This window comes from Trachinotus anak, unplaced genomic scaffold (assembly GCF_046630095.1).
Source record: "Trachinotus anak isolate AG129_WGS33_773 ecotype Australia unplaced genomic scaffold, CSIRO_AGI_Tana_v1 ptg000012l, whole genome shotgun sequence".
Lineage (NCBI taxonomy): Eukaryota > Metazoa > Chordata > Actinopteri > Carangiformes > Carangidae > Trachinotus > Trachinotus anak.
In genome coordinates, this window is record NW_027273863.1 from 889,143 (window position 1) to 909,721 (window position 20,579).

At 39.1% G+C, this 20,579-nt stretch overlaps 1 protein-coding gene across 2 annotated transcripts; it reads left to right on the forward strand.

Moving 5' to 3' along the window:
* Positions 1–360: 360 nt before the first annotated feature.
* Positions 361–20,232, forward strand: bpnt2 (3'(2'), 5'-bisphosphate nucleotidase 2). 2 transcript variants are annotated; one of them, XM_071491899.1, is made up of 9 exons: positions 361–976; positions 2,593–2,665; positions 3,177–3,323; positions 8,330–8,489; positions 12,779–12,874; positions 13,212–13,373; positions 14,173–14,307; positions 14,542–14,601; positions 16,225–16,311. In XM_071491899.1, exons 1-8 carry the CDS (start codon positions 858–860, stop codon positions 14,574–14,576), a joined length of 927 nt encoding a protein of 308 aa, XP_071348000.1. In that variant the 5' UTR covers positions 361–857; the 3' UTR covers positions 14,577–14,601; positions 16,225–16,311. The 2 variants fall into 2 exon arrangements, with proteins under 2 accessions (XP_071348000.1, XP_071347999.1); XM_071491898.1 differs by lacking the exon at positions 14,542–14,601 and having other exon boundaries at positions 362–976; positions 16,225–20,232.
* The last annotated feature ends 347 nt before the right edge of the window (positions 20,233–20,579 follow it).

A 20,579-nucleotide genomic window follows, 5' to 3' on the forward strand; every position in this document is an offset into this window, starting at 1 on the left:
CTGAATGGACAACTGGACATCTCTTGCCTTTACACATTTGAAGAACAAATAAAAATGGACTTGCCAACCACACATGATATATTTAACATTTGGACATTTTTTAACTCTACTTATTCCCTATTACTTTATTTAGGAAAGCATTAACTGATCTAACGCCATAGTTACACAACTCTCAGTGTATTTATAGAAGTGTAAAGAAAAAACAGTTTTATTTATATATATATATATATATATATATATATATATATATATATATAAAAAGGTATGTATAAAAACCATGGATGTATTATAAGACTTATAATACATCCATGATAAAAACAGTACATAAAGCCAAACTGATGACGACACCAGTGATGATGACCCGGAAGAGACGTGAACAGCCGGTGACCTCTGTGCTGTGTACGTAGAGGGGAAGATGCCTGAACAGAGGTGTGATTGTCCTGTGTTGCCTTCGATAGCAGTGAACACTTGGCTCATTTCAGCAAGTTAACCCCGAGAATAAGGCCCGGCCGAGCTGTCCAGGACACGGAATGTCGTTACGAGCAAAAACGACAGTCCGTTTTTGGGTGAAGACGTCGCACGATGCTAAACGGCTTGCCCACTAATCGAAATTAGCCCGTGTGTGTGGGGTCTTTGACAGATTAACTTGGTCCGCATTTCAACACTTTGCTGTATGACAGTCGACGTATTTATCTGAAAACCAAACGCCAGGTGTGAAGCAGCTAGTTAGCTGTTTTCCCGGGCCGGTGGTAGCCACGTCAGCTAGCGTGTAGCTGTCCAGGCTGTGACGGTGCGGGCACTTCTAGGCACTGGGGTTTGTGTTCTCAGTATTTTACTTGGAGGGTCGTTCTCCGGCCATGGCTCCCATGGGTATCCGGCTGTCACCGCTGGGTGTGGCGGTGTTTTGCCTTCTGGGAGTCGCCGTCATCTACCACCTGTATGCCGGGGTGATCTCTAGCCGCCTGACTGCTTTCAGGTCAGACTTCTCTCATTACCGTACACGTTGTAATGCCCACACTACCTCTCAGTGTAGACAGCTACTGTCGATGTAAGTGCAGGGGTTGACTTTTTGCCACAGTCCACCTCCAGTTGTTTGTCTCAGCTGGAATGAAGCTAATTTATTAGTTAAAAATAACAATGCATTTGATTCCCTGAAAGAGAGTTTTATAATTTCCATTGTCTTTCAGATGTTCAGCCTCTTGTATGAGTGTTGTAACTACTCGTCAGTATTAAAACAGGTTAGGTTCAAGGAGCTTGGGGTGTAGGTTGAGTAATTTCACTATTATCAGTTTGCATGAACATCAGATTGGCTTTGGCCTTTTATTATAAATCAGATATTTTCCAGCTGGTGTTGCCAGCTGTCATCATAGTCGAGTTTGTGCCCCTTTTGTTTTACAGTACCATTACCTTCAAGTCACAGAGCTCAGAATGTGATACTGTCCATGATGTTGAAAAAGTCTAAATATTCTTTCTCTTCTTGGTATGAATGGACATTGTACTGGGAAATGGCACATCTCTTTGCTTAAATGAGCAAGCTGAACTAGATTTTAATATATTGGTGTATAGCCTATTGATGCCTTTGTTCAATATCCAGTATTTTTTAAATTAATTTCAATATTTCAATCATGCAAACTTTATATTTATACTTAGTTTTGGCAAAAAGAGGAAGGACGTAAGTAATTTCCAGATATCTGGATTAGGTAATACTATCTTAACTTGAGAAATGGGTTTACATTTTTTTTTTTTTTTATCGTGATAATTTTGTAAGGAGAGTCCTCAGAGCAGTGGTAAATATTTTTGAACAGCCTCCTAGGTTTTTTGTTCAAGAATCTCAACCTGAAGAAAATCCACCTACTAATGAATCCTGAATAAAAGTCACCATGGCTGCTGAATTAGAATTGGGATGGTGAACTTGAATACTTTTTTCTTTTTTTGCCTTGCTCCAGTGGAGAGACCTGTGGTCAAACTAGCCCCCTCCACACCTCCCACCACTTCTGCGTTAGCACAACCAGTACAATCACTAACACGTGCACATGAGTGATAGGAGACGGATTGCGCAAATGTAACTTTTTTTTCTTTCTTTGTGTGATGCCCCCCAACACGATGCTGCCCACATCTAAATCTGCCATTGAGATATCATACGTTATATCAGTCTCACAAACTTTGTAAAAGTTCCTCATGGCCGACATGTTTTTATTATTTTAGTGGCCTGTCACGCGGGAGGCGGGACTACACTAGACAGCACACAGTTCGTGTCTTAGCCTCAGACAGAGTATTAACCAACAGTGATCGGTTTTAAGGTGATCGATGACTAGAAGCATTAATTCTGATCCACCGGGTATTTTTAGTGGAAATTGGCCAGTCATGATTGCTGGCTAATCAGTCAGGGCATCCCTAGATTCTTCCAGACTTCAATGAAAATTCTGTCAGTTTTATTTTGTTATATTATGCTGCATGTGTTTAGACAACATTTAACCATTGAAAACTCTGACTCCTTTCATTGAATAAAAAGAATGTGGGGAGGCATCGAATCTTTCAGGGCTGTTTTTTTTAGCCGTAATACATTCCTGTTCTTTTCCTTCATCCCTGCAGACAGAGGAGAAAAGTGGATCTGAGGGACTTGTTGGCTGTCTCAGTGGAGGCTGCGGTTCTAGGTGGCAAAGAGGTAAAAACATTGTTTATCTTTGACAGCTCAATGATCACACGTTAAGAAAACTCTCCATATTATCTCTCCATAAATGTATCTTTGAAATCCGGCCTAGCAAAAATGGAAAAACATTGTTTACCCAGTGTAAACAATGGGTAAGAGCATCCAGGATGGATGTTCTTTCCCATACACAATACATCAGTAGAGGAGGCGGTCCTTCAATGTGACCAGGACACATTTGCATTCACACTGCTAAAAGAATGTGGCCACATATGACCCAGACCACCTCTGAATGTGGTGAGTGATCGGCTCTCAAATGTGTCCTGAATGCGTCCTGGGTGCGTTCACACCTGTACTTAGAGCTGTCCACTTGTGATTGGCTCACTCAGGACAGATGTTAATACCAGGTCTGAACAGGGCCAATGTTATTTTGACTATAGTCTCTTGAGAAACCACAGCCATACATTTTGGTACATCTGGGGTCCTTAAACTGTATCTGCAGCATGTCAGTTATGTTTTTCCTCCCCAGGTGAAGAAGGTACGTGATGAAAATAATCTGAAGGAGAGGTCAAAGGGCAAGACGAAGGAGGGAGCCAGTGAGCTTCTGACTCTGGGTGACCTGCAGTCTCATAGAAAGATGTATAACCTCATAAAGAACACCTTCCCCAATATCATGGTGAGCACAATCACTGTCAATGTTGTACAAGTTTCTTTTATTCTGTGAACATGTCCTTACTCTTTTTTAGTCATAAATTGTGACTGACAGTGATGTCACAGAATACTTTTTTGCTAGATGCAAATGAAAGTCTTAAAGACTCCCACTGATGAAAATCAGGTTTTTAACCTTGTTAACATCCACATGATGTTTTTTTTATGTAATACAAAGCATATTATGAGTGAAATAAGCAGTCAGTGCCATGACTGCATAGTGAACCAATGACATTTTCATGAAAACAGATTCATACAGCCAGGGATTCATACCTCATATAACCTAAGCAACTAATTCTGTAAACCTGTGGGCACGTTGTCATGCAAAATAAGCCTGAAACCTTGTCAGGACAGAGAGCGAGAGTTTCCATTAGCACAACCTGCACAACCACTAATACTGTTTCAGCTACTACCAGTTACAAGCTAACAAACAACATAAACAAATAACTACGCTTACCAGTCGCTGATTTTGGTCACAATAAATTCCTCAAAAACTCCTGAGTCTGGTTCTGACTGAGGCTCGAACATGCTTGAATATCTCTGATCATTCCTCCTTTAACCATCTTGATACTCTTATCTCTTTCACCTGTCAGCCTAGTGCAAGCAGCAGTCGTGAGCGGGGCACAAGCCCTGATTCACATTTCTCAATGGGGAAGTAAGCGTAGCTGTGCTTCCGTCCCCAGTTTTAGGGTAGTAGGGATTAGAATCCTGCAGGGGCTCAATTTTAGAAGTCTGTTAACACTCGGCACCTGGTAAATGTCCTGCACCTGTAAAGCCCGGTACCAGAACCAACCTATTTAACAGTTATCTCTAAATCAAATTTGGGCCTGACGATAGATAATTATTATTATCGATGGCCATTATACAAGGCACAGCAGCAGTGCTAGCGGTGTGGACACACATGCGTTTCTGCTGGCTATCCACATTAGCAAAGGGGAAGTTGTTGCTGTCACTCTGAAAACAGCAGACTGCTTCTTTAATGCACAGCAAAGGAGAGGATGAGGAGGATAGTTGCTGACACCTGTGAGGGGGTGGGTGTGGCACAGCAGAGGAGAGGGCAGTAATTGTTCACACCTGTGGAGGAGTCTGTGTGAGAGAAGGCATACAAGTGCAGGAAATAGTGCCATGACTGAGAATCCCTGAGCTCCATCAGACTGTATATAAAAATGGACATAGACTCTGAGTCTGAAAAGTGAAGCCAATCCGGGATAGCCTTAAACCTGCATTCTATCTAATGACCATCAGGGGGCAGCTCCAATGGTTGTAAAAAGAAGTCAGATTTATTCTTTAGGATAAAACCTTTGAGATGAACCATCTCATTTCTGAGGGTCTCCTAACATATAGTACAATTAAACACAACAAAACAAAATAACAATTAACAATTTGACACACATACACCAAAACATGAGTAGAATGGTGAACACAGCCACTAGATGGCCATAGAGAGGCCAGGAACAAATGCCTGCTCAGCAAAACTAATATATTGTGTATACATAACATTTACTGTGTTTTGTTGACTGTATAGAGAAATAAAATAAAATCATCTGAAACATAAACAATTATTCTCAGGATAAGAATACACTATATTTAAACATGTGGAATGATGTCATGGTTCTTATGTTTAGAAGCAACTTATTCCAGTCGGAGGGAGCATAAATGGAAAAGCAATTGGAAAAAGAGCTTTTCTGTCTATAGGGATGGAGAGGATGTATTGTATTGAATGCCTTGTATTATATACTGATGAACATGGTACCAGAAACTTCTGTAAGTAATGAGGATATTTGAAATGTACACATATAAATATTACCTGAAGCCAGTGAATGTGTCTTCTTATATTGAGTGGAGACTATTTAAGAGAGTTGTACATTGAGCAGTGATTGGGGACAACCAGGGGCAAATCTATAATGATTATCGCATGCTGTATTAAGAAGTAGGAGTTTAGTTTTGGATGCATTGTGATAAACATTAGCATGGTCAAATAATGGTAGTAAAAGTTGTGATGCAAGTTTCTTCAGGACACTAAGTGTAAAAGTGTTCCAAAATTAACTTTGTAGAACATGATCAATGTGATGTTTAAATGTAAGTTCACTGTCATAAACAGCCATAAACCCTGCTCTGTCTGGTTCCAAAAACTACAGTATATGATTTTGTTTTATTAAGAAGTAGTTTATTATGTAAGAGCGATTTTTGTAGGGTGTTGAAATCAAATATAAAAGCAGTTTGGATTTGATATAGGTGAGATTTAGAGGTATGTATGACAGTGTCATCTGCAAATAGTTTGACAGAGGAACTGGAACATACTAAAGGCAGATCATTAATAAAAATGAAAAAAAAGAAGTGAACCCAGTGTCGAACCCTGTGGTACACCTCTTTGTTGAGCAAACACATCAGACTTGCTCCCTTGATGGACAATACATTGTTTTCTTCTATGTAGATAAGAGTTAAACCATAATAATGCAATTCGAGATAGACCGACTCCACAGAGCTTATCTAGAATAGGTGGTGATCAACCACGTCAGAAGCTTTCTTCAAATCAATATGAATAGCCCCTGTAAGAGTTTCTGAATCAGATGCTGAAAATACATCATTACATAGTTTTAGAGAGCAGTTGTTATGAAATGATTAGGTCTAAATCCTGATTGCAATGGTGATAGGAGGTTATTAGTATGAAGATACTGTGATAACTGATTAAAGATTAGTTTTTCAAAAACTTTGGCAAATTCACAAATAATTGAGATGGGTCTATAATTATTTGGATCAAGAATGTGACCATTTTTGGTAATCCACAGGTGGAAAAGGACATGTTGAACAAGGCAGCAATTGGGTACTTGAATATGAGAGGCCAATTGAATATATCTGGATTTGAATCCAGCTCCATGGCTCAAACTTAGTTGATTAATAGCATTCAAAACTTTTTTAAGTACTATTGAAATGGTGAACATAGGAAGAATCAGTAGCTGGTTCAGAGCAGACAGAGGAAAATAGCTGACCGAACACCCTGGCAATAGATAAAGAGTCATTAATTATTGTATTACTATCTCTTACTTGAGTAATATGACATTTATTGGTGGTGTTTGTTAAAGATTTTATAGTGTTCCAAAACAGTTTGGACATTCTTTATGATAATTAGATTTAGCATTGCAGGTCAAGGTCTTTTATATATTTCTTAATTGCATGTATGATTCCCAATCTGCATTTTCCCTTGTCTGACAAAATTTAGAGCAAGTCTTATCCCTTTCCATAAAGAGACTTAAGAGTTCAGCACTTATCCAGGGTAGTAACTTTTGAGATTTTCCAGGGAGCATGTATGTCAATTACTTGAGTGAGCTCAGAATGTAAAAAATCCCAGGCGTCCTGAGCAATTGGTACCTTTCCAAGTTGATAGAAATTAGATCATTAATGAATAGGTGGATGTTCATCTGAGTGAGTGGTCACCAAGGCAATCTGACAAAACACCAGCTTTAATACATATGTCAGGGTGAGTGACAAGTATCCAATCAAGTAAAGACTGGGAGTTTGGAGTGATTTGAGTGGGTTCCTTAATTTTTTATGTTAAACTTTTGTTTTTGTCTTTAGCAGAAGACAAGATTTCCATTTCATTTTTACATGTGAATGAGTCAGTGATAGAAATCCAACATTTAGAAGACTCAACATGGACAGAGGGAGATCTATGTATATTTCTTATAGTTATATATTTATTCTGATGAGAAGTTACTTAAACAAAAGGGCATTCAAAATGTTGCAGTTCACCTGTAGTGTTATTAGTTCAGATAAGTTAGAGGAAACATATGTGACCACACCCCCACCACCCCTGGTGTTTCTATCGTCATGATATAGTGCATAGCTAGGAAGCTTGATTTCATTATGGTATATTTTACTGTAATGTAATAATATTAGGATTATTTTGGACTGTGCATGCCCGTAATAAACTGATTTTAGGCAAGAGACTTCTAATGTTCAGATCAACAATTTTTAATCCTTTAATATTATTCAGTTTGAAAATAGGGGTTCATAGAGATAACATCGCTAATTAAAGCTTGACAGAGAAGAATAAGAGGGGTAAGAAAAATAAGAGGATTGTAGTAGGTTGTGGGACCATAACAACAAAACAGAGAAACAAAACACATAAAGACAAATCTAAAATACATATACACACATAATTTGGCCCAGCAGGGCCAGGCACCCTAAGCAAAGGCATCTCTGTGAGAAGGCCAAATCATTACAGAGACATTTAGTAGTCCAGACAATGGTCTGTCTGCATTGGAGATTGAAACAATGATGGTTGGCTCAACAAAATTAAATAGGCAATAGCACAAAGACCAAGGGAGGGGGGTTTCTAGAGGATGTGGTACCACAGTTAGTGTGTGCTGACAAGACTGGTTTTATACAAGGTCGTAATTCATGCAATAATGTAAGGCAGCTATTAAATATAATACAGCATGGTACTATGGTAAAATGCAAGGCATTGGTTGTAAAGTTGGATACAGGAAAAGCTTTTGACAGGATAGAATGGCCATACTTATTTCAGGTCCTTGGACCTTGGACTTGGTGCTACTGCTGCTTTGCTCAACCTGTCCCAGATTCCTATCCATTTTTTACTTGAATTTTGGGTCCATCACTATGGCTTCCTCCAGAAAGGTCTGGACCTCATCATCTTTAACTTAAAAAAAAGGGAAAAAAACAGGCCAACTGTGTTCTGGGATGTCCCCTTGACCCAGTGGAGGTAGTGGGTGACAGGAGAATCATCCCCATTGGAAAACACCTCACAACCCATGCAGGACACTCTGACAGCACTGAGTAGCTCCTTCAGTTACATGCTGCTGTTTTTTTTTTTTTCTCTTGCACTGTCCACTTTGCTGTTGTAATACTGTGAATTTCCCCACTGTGGGAATAATGAAGGCTATCTTAATCCTAATCTTAAAATTTAAAACAGGCACAGGACGTATAATTCTGTCTGCATGTCTTTGTTTTCAGGTGAACAGTGAGGAACATGACAACATGGTGGATAAGGCAGCAACCTGGAGCCGGGACATTCCATCTGACATACTAGACAAGATAGAGGGAGGCAAGAATGTTCCTGCTGAGAGCATCACAGTGTGGATTGATCCTCTAGATGCTACACAGGAATATACAGGTGTGTATGTCACATAAATTCCACATTCTTAATTTCAGTCATCATATTAGACGTCACATTGGACAATAATATTCCATCAATCAACGTGATACACCTTAGCAAGTGTTATTCTGTTACTACTGTTAGCAAGTGACTTTTCTAGATTTAGAATGAGAGCTGGGAACAATTGATGTGAAAAAGAAAGTTGGATTTGGATTTATGTTCACAGTTCAAGGTAATGGTAGTTGCAGTCGAAGGTACATTGTGAAATGCAGGACTCCAATGTGTGTATTTTGTTCCAAACTGCACACGGCAGTATGTGGCAAATTAATGTTGTTGCTTAATTTGCCACATATCATAAAATCTGAGAAAGGAAATCACTTCCTTTGTATGAGACCCAAGTTTTTCCTTCATAACTTTTGCTTTTTTGAGGTATCAAAGCTCTTGTGATCATCAGAGTACACAGATATGATACCTGCAAAGTGTCATGTAAATCACACAGCCTAAGAGTAGTTTGGAAAAATTATTTTAGTATATTTCATGATTTTGCAGTAAGAGTACCACCTAATGACAAATTGGCACCAAATGTTGCACAGAGCATCAGTGGAGAATTTGCAACCTATACAATGTTCTTACTTTACAACTTGCATTTTTTTTAGAATGATTAAAATAGTTTTTAATGTTTTAGAGTCATCATGAGAATCCATCAATTCTATGTGCTAATTTTTGTTCAGATCAGATTCACAGCCTAGGAGGAGTTTGAAAAAGCAGGCTTTGCATATTTGGCAAAAACGTCTTAGGCAGAAATGGGCTTGACCTACATCATGAGATTCAACTTATTTAAGGAAATGAGTGCGTATGAGTTGCAAGTGTACAATTTGGAAGTTACTGGCAAAAACGCTTAGACCTTGATTATAGCACCATACAGCAAGATATTGAATATTGTTGCAGACTCGCTGTTCTGAACACCATTGGAAATGCTTCATATCTACCATCTACTGAGTGTCTGTGTGAATTGCATTTGAATCAAGATTTGTGGAAATATCAATGTTAATAGATTTCACATATAATTGACTGATTGTTTGCAGTTAGGTAAAATCTTTGTCAAGATTTATTTTGCTACTAAAGTTTGGAAGGTGAAATATGCAGAAATTTAATTTTTTGGCTGGTCCGCAACAGCTTGGCCAGCCCTATAATCACATCCTTTACTGACTGACTTTTTTTTTTTTTTTTTAAGATATTTTTTTGGGCATTTCTTGCCTTTATTGACAGGACAGTAGAGAGTGACAGGAAAGGGGCAGGGAGAGAGGGGGAATGACACGCAGGAAAGAGTCGGGCCGGTTGGGAGTCGAACCGGCGCACGCCTACTGAGGGCATCTGCTCATGTGGTACGCGCCCTAACCACTCCACCATCGGGCCACCCCCTGACTGACTGACTGACTGACTGACTGACTGACTGACTGACTTACTTACTTACTGACTGACTGACTGACTGACTGACTGACTGACTGACTGACTGACTTACTTACTTACTTACTTACTTACTGATTACTGATTATATTTCCACCATTGGTCAGCTGAATGTCACATGACTGAATTGGAGTTTCCCCATTGGTCGTTGCTCTATCAAAATGATTTGACACAAATAGTTTCTATTAGGAGGTGTTTAGAGCTGCAGTGTTCCCAATTTACTGAGTATAGATCTAGTATATGGCTGGACAGTGTATGGGTCCCAACCATGTGCTTAGGGCTACACAAAGCAACAACCTCAAGGCTGAAAAAGGAATCCAACATGGAAGTGCCAAAAACTGCAGTTCTTTGAATGGCCGCTTGAGGATGGCTCCAGCAGTGAGTCAGTCCCCAGAGACTCCCATGTTCAAATGTCCAACTTTACAGCAGAAATAAACATGTTTACAGCCTGGGACAAAAACTGTTCTGGTGTCTAGAAATCATTTCCTCCTTCATGACGACTGTATGGGGGGTGAACTCACCTGTTTAAATTTTATTAAGGCTTAAAGTTCTGCATAATTGAGGGTGTGCTGCTTTGAGTGACAGGTGAGTGAGCACGTGTTTGCCACAAACCAGCATGCACCAAAGTCTCTGCTCCACATGTGCCCTACCTCTTTCGTTTTTGGATTAACTGGGAGTTCAGCAGAGTCAGGCACTGCCAAGATGGTGACGACAGAGCTGCCCACTCTGAGTTTCAGAATCTCTCTTCAGAATCCTAAGGGTGACATCATGGAGGCTACGTCCATCTTTATTTACAGTCTATGGGCTACGCCTCATGTTACTGGCAGTGACCCAGCAGCTTTGGTTTGCCAGCTGCTCAGGAGTTGCAGGGAAGTGGAGGAGCACATCCAGTTCAGTGAGCTGTATTACATAACCAGTATTACGTATTATTACTCAGTAAGCTCTATTTTAGAAGCTTGAAAAGAGCATGGAAGTTAACATGTAGTCTTAATGGGCCTCTTTTTAGTCACTGTTTCGTACTTTGTTCCATTGTCTGACAACATGAACATGAAAACATGTGAATGAGAACAGCTTTATTGGGAATTCAGCTGTATTGAAATACTATATATGTGAGCACAGAGTAGGAGAGAAGCAAACGGATAAAGGGCTGTAACTGGCTGACACTAGGTAGAATGGAAATATGATGCAATGATATCAGTTGTTTACAGCGGTTCCTCAGCAGTTTTCAAATACGTCCAGTTTCACACATTGACCTTATGCGGTCCAGCCATATAATAGAGCTGCAGTCAAAGTCTGTCTAGCTTAGGAAGGTAGTGAAGTGACATGGAAGTATCTAAGTGGCAGCAGCTATCAACTAACAACAGCTATATATTTGTGACATGATCTAAAACTTATGAAAATCCTGGTATGATTGACTGTTCTCCAAATCCATAAATACAGATTTCTTCTTTCAAATAAGTCCACTTAGGACTCATCTTGAAGAACAAGCATATTGAATTTCTAGTTAACATTATCATCATAACAAAATACTATTTACATGAATGTCGTTTCACTTAAATCCCCTCCCATTTTCTCTACGTAACAAATGTAGACTATAAAAAAGTCAAAAGTGGCCATGCCAGGAAACTCTGTCTACTTATGTCTGAATATCATTTATTCAGGAGATTATTTTGGACTTTTTGACTGCAGCCTAGGTTTTGACCTAGTCTTTTTTTTTAAGAAGCTGTACCTGCTTAAACTGCTCATAACCAAATTTAATGCATGAACTGAGTAGAGGCTTCATATCATACAGACTGATTTTCATACAAATCCATGCAACTGATTTGTCTCAAATACAAAATATTTCCATACACCAGTCTTGGCATACCTACAGTACGGTAGAAAAACTGTAGAAGAAAGTACCGTCTCATTTTCAGAATTCTGACATTGACTTGCTACCGAAGTATCGTTTCTCACAACATCCCTAGATATAGGCCACACCCATTTCCACCTATAATTTGTTTTTGCCAAATTTTGAAATTTATGAAAGACCACTGGACTTGGCGTGTGCTGGAGGAAACTGAGGAATTAATGAATCAGCAACTATTCAAATAATTGTTTCAGTCATTTTTCAAGCTAAAATGTCAAACAGTCACTTGTTCCTGTTCTTCCATTATGATGACTGATTGATTGAAATGGATAGATTTTTTTGTTCCTTGAATGATTAATCACATTTATTGATGATGAAATTAATTGTTATATTATTAATTGTTAAATCATATAAAATCTTATGGTGTCCATGTAGTCCTGTATGAGAGCACCTCACTGATAGTTTGTTCAACCAGAAATCCACACATATTTATTTATTTTTAGGAGCAGAGGCACCCAACTTTTTTTTAAACATAACATTAATAACATACATGGATCTCTTGTTCAGACAGTAAACATTAAACATACAGTACACATAAGGTGACTTGGGACGTAACAAAGGACCAGGATGTATTGTACTTAATGAATACGCTCTTTTTCAAACAGCATGGAGTCTAATTCATTTTAGGCTTTTGTAAATAATTTGGGGTTTGATAAGATTTTATCCCATCTGAATCCAGTATGAAGTAAGTCATGTAATAAACGTTAGGTCAGCTACAACTGATATGACCTGCCATTTTCATTTTACTTGGTAAAAGATAATCAGCACTGACTAAAACTGAGTCGCTGCTGCCTGAATGTTGTGTACACTGACCCTTGTTAATGAGAGTAGGAGAACTAGAGACGAGGAGATTTTATCTATTCTACCACTCTTGCTGATACTCTGGATCTGTCCTCTGACTGTCACTGTACCTGCTCTTCTTTCTCCATAGAGAACCTTGTGAAGTATGTGACCACAATGGTATGTGTGGCTTTAGATGGCAAACCAGTCATTGGGGTCATACACCAGCCTTTCACTGAGTTCACTGGTAAGCACGTGTGCCTCTTCAACTTAACTTCTGCTTGTTAAACAAGATGCCTAGACCCTTTGAACTTTACATGGTTAGTCTCTGGTTGTGACTCAATACTTTTGTTTTTGTTGAAACCCCAAGATCTAATATCTCTTTAGTATTTTTAAGGGATTATAAATATTATAAATTCTGCTTAACTTAAATTCCTTTTTAGGGAAATAAACTGCAAAATTTGCTTAGTCAAGCTTTAATAGTTAAAATGGTTGTTGACAAAATAGTATGTATTGAACTTATTCCACCTCTCTAACCCTCCATTCCCTTTGTCTCTCTGCCTCCCTGTCATATTTCCCCCCAGCATGGGCATTTGTGGGTCAGGGATCAAATATGCATTCACGGTCGTCCTATAGTGTGAGCCCTCCGAGTGTGATTGTATCACGTTCCCACTCCGGAAAAGTCAAAAATTATATACATGATGCTTTTGGTAACAGCACAACAATCACAGAAGCAGGTGGAGCAGGTGAGTAATTAATTTGTTTAAATTTATGCATTACATTTAAAATTATTGCATGACCAGCTGAAGCTCAAATAAGAGTTTTGAAATGGGATTCTTACACAACTGTGAGATCTTCTGCACTGTTTCTTATTTTTACCATTTCTCTGTTTTGATGATGTATTTACCATTTTCGGACTTGCTGGTTGTTTCCCCCACTGGCTGGCTAAATGTTGTGACATACATGCTGTCCCTACACTGATGATGAACTGGGAATCCGTAATGGATCTTGCATTAAGAAAAATTTAGCTGGTTTAAAGGATGAAAGGAGCACACAATATCGCAGTACTTTTCTCACAGTAGACATTTTTTTTGTTAAACACCGGTCTTCCTAATAAGTTACCCCTGGAAGGGCAGCACATCTGCCTATAGGCTTATGTAAAATGTAAGTTTAAAGGTCCCATACTGCATAAAGTGAGATTTCCATGTCTTTTTTCTTTTTTCGATTATGAAGCAGGGCTAGGTTCAATATAAATAAAAGTATGAAACACTCAATCCATGGAGAAATGCACATAGCTCATATTCAGAAATTGCCCCCCCCCCAACACTGTCCAACTTAGAAAACTAGCAGAATTTGGTTTCTCAGAGTAATTACCCAAAATTGTTTATATTTTTAATCGAGATCTGTGAAGGACTCTTCTTACTTTGTTGTTCAGCCTCTCCAACAATCTTTTCAGCTTTTAAACTTTTTAACACCTTTATCTTGTCTGCTTTAAGTTAACCATTTGTTGTTGTTTGATGAGTTACTGTCCCCTCTCCCTCTCAGGATATAAGGTTCTGTCACTCTTGGAGATGCCTGCACATGAAACAGCTTCTATGGACCAGGCAGACGTTTATGTCCACATCACCTTCATTAAGAAATGGGACATCTGTGCTGGCGCAGCTCTACTAAACGCACTGGGTAACACAACAGCTATTATTTTCCATTGTTTGGTGTCCTTTTTGGTTTCAAAATTAATGTGAAAAAACAATGAAAAAAAAAACAGTTTTAATTTATTCTTATTTAGTTAATGTTCAAATTAAAAAACACTCAAATTAAAGACTGAGCTTTGATTTCAGCTACATTTACTTATAAAATGATTGCTCAGAGAGAAAGTTAGAAAAGACTGAATATCTTATTTTGTCTCTCACACAGCGCACAGCCTCTGTCTGGGATCCACAATAGTTTAGCCTTTATTTACCTGAACTACAGAAGGTAACAGACAGGCAGGTCTTTATTTTTACCTCCCTCTGTTTGATATGTAGAATTGGTCGTAGCAGTATTTTAGTACAAAGCCTTGTTTTCAGTCACTCACCTTTGCCATGTTAAAGTTACCTTATTATATGTTAATACAAAATCAACACTTCCTGTAAATGTTTCAAAATTAAAGCTGTCTAGCATTTCAGTGGACAGAAACCTTTAATTTCTCAACAGGGCTTTTATTGTTGTGCCACAGTAAACGTATTGTCTCATTTCCAGTTGCTGGTGTTTCTGTTGTTTGAATGCTATTCAGATCTGCTAGTTCCTTTAGCTTAGCAGTTATAGATGACCTCTCTCTCTCTCTCCCTCCCTCTCTCCTGCTCTCTCTGCTCAGTGTGTCTTATGTTTAGTTATTCCTCTGCTTCCTTTAGTAATAATGATACATGTACCAGTAATGAAAGTTGTTAGTTTGCTGTAATGGAGGCGATGCTCAGTGAAGTGCAAGCGCTCCTCAATTCCCTGCAGTTCCCGAGCAGCCAGGAAACCAGAGCAGCTTGGTAGACTGCCTGTAACAAGAGGTATAGCTGTAAACCCCCTGGTTGACTTCCATACTCAGTCAAGCCATGTACCAGTCTTGTTTGGAAAAAACTCTCTAAATCTAGCGACAATGTGCTAAGTTGGCAACAGTGCAGGCTGTAAACACCCTACTAATAGAGCCAGTTTGAGCCAGAAACTTGGCTGAACAATGGTGGAAATATGATCAGTCAGTCAGTGACATTCCAGGTTGACCCTGCTGTCGCGGTCCAGCCAGAAATACTGAATGATATCTCAAACACATCATCCACACATGAACAAACATTCTAAAGCATCTGTGTCAGTGATATTTTAAAGTAGATAAATTACATTCTTGTTGCATTTTATACATTTGTAATGTGTGTCTTGATAGCCCGTTTCCCACTGGTCAAAAAACCCACTAAGCCCTGCTAACATTGGGCTCTTGTTGGCAATGGAAAAGGGTACAATCGGCATTCACACCTGGGTCAAATGACTCTGCAGTAGACGCAGGTATTTATTGGCTCCAGCTCCAGTCAGCATTGATGTAAACACAACACCCGGCTGAACTCGCTAATTTTCATTTTCCCTTTTCCTGTTGTGACGTCTTTCAGGGCACAGGCAATGTAAACAGACCTGTCACCTGCCCAGCACGGTATTCTTAAACCAGAAACACTGCGGCTGCACTGTGCTCAGGGTTGAAACAGTGAGCACAGTCCTGAAATTAGTTTTTAAAACACATCGGTTGAAGCATCTCACACGGAGGCCCTGACACTTTCTCAGGAGCACTGACCCTGGAATGAGACGTGACAGATCTGTTTTTGCACGGTGGCTAGCAGCTCACTCTTCCCCCTTGCATCTGTGTGTGTGCTCTGCTTCTGGCAGTTGTGTGTGTCCTCAGTCCAAACAGAAAGACAAACTCGACTGGCAGTGGAAAAGGGGTCAATCAGCTTTTATTAGCGGGTGTACCCTTGTTTAACAAACCCATTTCTACCTGCTAATTTGGTAGAAAACAGGTATATCATGTCTGTAATGACTCTGTGTGTAGTGCATTGTACTAATTACAGGTAATCACTATGATTGTAGGAGGCCACATGACAACCCTAAAAGGAGAGGACATTGACTACAGTGGAACACCACTCAACAAAGGAGGGCTGGTGGCCAGTGTGGGCGTGGACCATAAGGCCATACTGGAGAGACTACCAAACTGGGACCCTGAGAAGCACTGAAAGACACAAACACAGAGCCAGTGGTCAGGTTGTGATAAGGGCGACATGTGATAGTCCTTTTCTGTAACTGAGAGTAGTCTGTAAACATTACCAGGCCTGCACGATTACATCATCGTGGGACACCAAACATCTACCAGTCAGATGGAATGGAGTCACTGTCACCGGCACAGGCTACTGGGCAGGACTGTGGACAACATAGCTGCAACTGGAAACTTCCGTGGCTGACGTAATGGCTCTGACTACACACTCCTCTACATGCATTCATACTTGAGCTAGGAGAAACGACACATCTTCCTCTTCATGCGCATACACACAGAAACACTGGACAACAGTTGCCATCCTTGAATCTCCTTCCTTCATCTTTAGAGGAGAACAGGGTGACTCTAATGTGAAATGTTAAACTGCAGAGCACACTACTGAACATTACAACAAATCCTATAGACTGACTGACGTCTTTGACTTCTATCATTTTAAGACTATCACATAACATTCAAATAGCTTAGCTCAGTTAGTGAAGCAACCACCTATCGACTAGATAGAAACTGAGAGGGAGGAAGGAGCAGTGGTGGAAAACAATCACTGTAATGAGGTTACAACAAACGCTATGCTCACCAGCACCAGTTCATTTCACTCTGTCTCTAGATGATATATTTCTGAGTTGGCACTAGCTTTGGATTGACAGTGAATACTCAACAATGGTCCCTTGGTTCCTTTAGAAAGCATGGCAAGCTTGGCCTTCCTAGCACTGCAGATGCTAGTCACTCAAAGTCTGGATTAGGACTTAAGTAATATATTTAAAGAGCCAGGGCCTCAATGTAATTGCGTTGATTTGGTTTTTTGCTTCAAAAAAGTTGAGAAAACCCAATTTCTTTTCCCCCGCTTATTTTCCCCAAAAAATTGTGACGAATGAGGGAGTTTAAAAGTAAAAAGAATAGTGTGTACCAAGCAAATCCAAGTTGTTGACAGTAAGAGTTGACAGTAAGAAAGTGTTTTCAAAAAGGTTAAGACACAGATCAGATGAGATTTACTTAGTTATTGAAATATGTTGTAGCCCAACAGCCTCCTGCAAAAAAAACTTTTATCACAAATTAATAAAGATTAAATGTTAAAAAGGAAAATTAAGGGACTATTTAAGGAAGAGTTCTCTATTTTCCCAGGTGATTACTAGGGATGCTATTAAGTGTTTTTGTTTCTTAAGTCAATACATGATGTGGGGTTTACAGTTTGATCATGATACAATTAAAAGTTAATTGAAAACAAGTGTATGACTGCAGAATACTTGTGCTTTATTTCTCCTTTTCCCTGGCACTGGTTTGATTCAATATGTAAAAAATAACCGTGCATCAAAGTGCAAATAATATTTCCTTATATTAATATTTTTATATTAAAAAATGTATAAAATCTCAAAATAATTTAAAGAAATATAATCTGTAATTGAAATAGAAACCTGAAATTAGAAACAAATAAATAGCTGCCAGTTACTCATGTATATTCAGAGTACTCCAGTGCAGGGTTTTTAAAACAACTGGGCTGAACAGTGAAAATGATTTCAGCAATGTTTGGTCTTGTGGCAGTTTTTTTTTTTTTTCTTCATGTCCTATGTCTTCGCCATGTCTGCCATGGAGATGGGTGCTCATGTTGGTTGTGTAAGCTGTTGTGCGGCACATTATCATCTTGTCAGCAACCCTTAAATTATTTTTTCTGCACTTTACAGGAAAATCTAAATAATGCAACGCCCATGACTTCAATGCAGGTGGAGCATATTCTATCTGCATTACCTCCCACTGCTGCCATCTTTAAGAGATGTAGGTTTTGGGAGACTGTTTTGTATAGTAAAGGTGATTGTACCCTCTGATACCCCCTGCATTACAAAGTTTGGAACAGGTGAGGGATAACATATATGGCTGGCTATTGACCACTGTTCTGTGGCAAAAATAAAAAGTAGTCGGTTGAGACTACACAATCAGTATTGAGTGATAACACTTCATGACAGTTTTTTTCTTGCAATTTATTGTTGTATTTTCCCATCTCTGGGTGTTTCCCTTTGACTGAGAGATTTTGGGCTGATTAAACCTAATCTCTTTGCTCTGAAAACTAGAAGCAGTTAAGTTGGGTGGCAGTGGGTGCAAGGACGAGGATGGAGGATGATGATGGTAAGGTGAACTTTAATCCTGAGCAGAGGTTTAATCAGCCAGAATAACTTAAAAACTATTATCTTTATCAAACTCAGCATCCTGTAAATACATAATTCATGAGTTGGACTCTGAATTGAAGTCAGGACGCAGCTTCATAGTGTGGTTCTCCACCACCTCTCTGGTACAAACAGTCTTTGTTGAACTGTTGCACTTCTCAGTGAGATGACTGCTTACAGAGCCTGTCGACCTGGATGGCAATGTGATCCCACCACTGCTGAGAACTACAGAATGCACAGTTTCAGTCAAGGCTTAAAAACAGACCACAAGAGGAAAATCATTTGTATTTCAGTGGTGTTCTGCCATTGATACAACATAGTCCATGGGAAATGTGTTGAGGACTGTCTGGAATGAAACTTACCTGAGCTGGACTGGTACGTTTATCTCTCTTTCACCAACCATTTGTGCTACTGAGACATTTATTATGTGCTATTACAAGCTGTAAAATGTCTTAATTCAAAAAAATAACACCCTGGTAGTAGTTATGTTTTGTTGGAAACTGAACAGTACTCTTGTGTTGAAGTACATATGTACTTGGTTGGTTTTGGCATGGTTTTGTTCACTCTTCACACCAATGAAAAGGTCACTAGCTCGATCAAACTCAATCAAATCTCTCTGAGTGTGTCAGTGTTTAACTGACACTTTTACAGCCAACATTTAAATTGTGCTGACATGAAGTTGGACTTTTACTTTTGCTGTAAAATCATGTCAAATAATGAAAAAAAAAACCCAACAAAAAAAGAGCAAATCTGAATTCATCTCAGTTTCTTGAAGATTGAAGTGACCTGTTTTATGTTCTCTTTGCCTCAGAACCCCTAGTGTTAATAACCTTGTATAGATAAAAAGAAAAAATGTTTATAGAGAGTGAAGAGTTAAATGTTCACACAACATGTTCGGCTAAATACTAAAGGTGTTAAGAGGTCTATCTGAATGATATCAATAAGGAAACAGGTCAGTTCAGTTACAGTTGTTACAGCTGTTACTATTAGAGCTGGGGCTTCCATGTGCTGAATTAACAAAGCACTCAGCATGATTTCTGGAGATGTTGCTAGGATAATAATGACTAATATGCAGGAGTAACGCTGTAATAGCAATGAAACTGGCATTACCGTGATATGCTAATCACATGGGTAGTACTGTTTGACTGCACATTTGAATACTCTACACTCACTCCTGGATTCTGCCGCTTGTGTGATATAGGAAAGACATGAATATGAATAAGAAGTAATGATTAAAGGGAACTCTGCCTATTTTACAAATAGGGTTTGTAGAGGACTAAAATAAAGGTGGACTATTGCTTATTTGGCTCTAGAGGGTGTTGTGTAAATATCCTCAAGTGAGTGAATGTCAGTTGAGCCTGAAGACTTATAGTTTGCAAAAAAAAAAAAAATCTGGAGTGTGGCGTTAGAAAGACATGAGTTTATCAGACCCCTGGAGCGTGTCCTCAGCTCTGCTAGAGGCTAGCAGCTCAAAGCTATGTTAGCCACTACTAGCATAACAGAAGATTTTACAAGGGGACACAATGTGTTGTGCTCTTTATTTGTACTTGAAAACTATTATTTTAAAAATGTGTAGCATTGGAGCCAACATGGCTGCAACTGTTACCTAGCAGCTCCTGGCAGTGGCTTTAGCATTCTTGCTAAGTTTACATACAGTCATTAGTAAACAGTGACTAACGGTGACAACAAAAAACTGATTGTGGTCACCACACTGAGAGCATGAATTTTACAGTGACTTGACCAAATATTGTCAAATTTAATTCTAGCCTTTGTCCATGACTCTGTCAGAACTCAGTGGAAAAAACATGTTAACAAACGTCAACAAAACTGATGTGGCGTTGGAATTTTGGATATTGTCCATTTTCTACACATCCTGTGGTTTGTTTTGTTTTTTTCTGCATGGTTATGGTACTTGGGACGTACAGAAAAATGACCCGTTTAGAGACCTCATTAAATTTCTACGTCAACCCCCTTTTGACAAGCAAGAGTAAGGTTAAGTTTTTGAATCAACTGAAATGGAA

Bases quoted from the DNA above. Each gene is read 5' to 3' on its own strand.
- bpnt2 (XM_071491898.1), top strand. From the start codon at position 858: ATGGCTCCCATGGGTATCCGGCTGTCACCGCTGGGTGTGGCGGTGTTT. The intron at 8,490-12,778 runs GTGTGTATGTCA...CTTTCTCCATAG, and splicing joins TGCTACACAGGAATATACAG to AGAACCTTGTGAAGTATGTG. The intron at 14,308-16,224 runs GTAACACAACAG...CTATGATTGTAG, and splicing joins AGCTCTACTAAACGCACTGG to GAGGCCACATGACAACCCTA.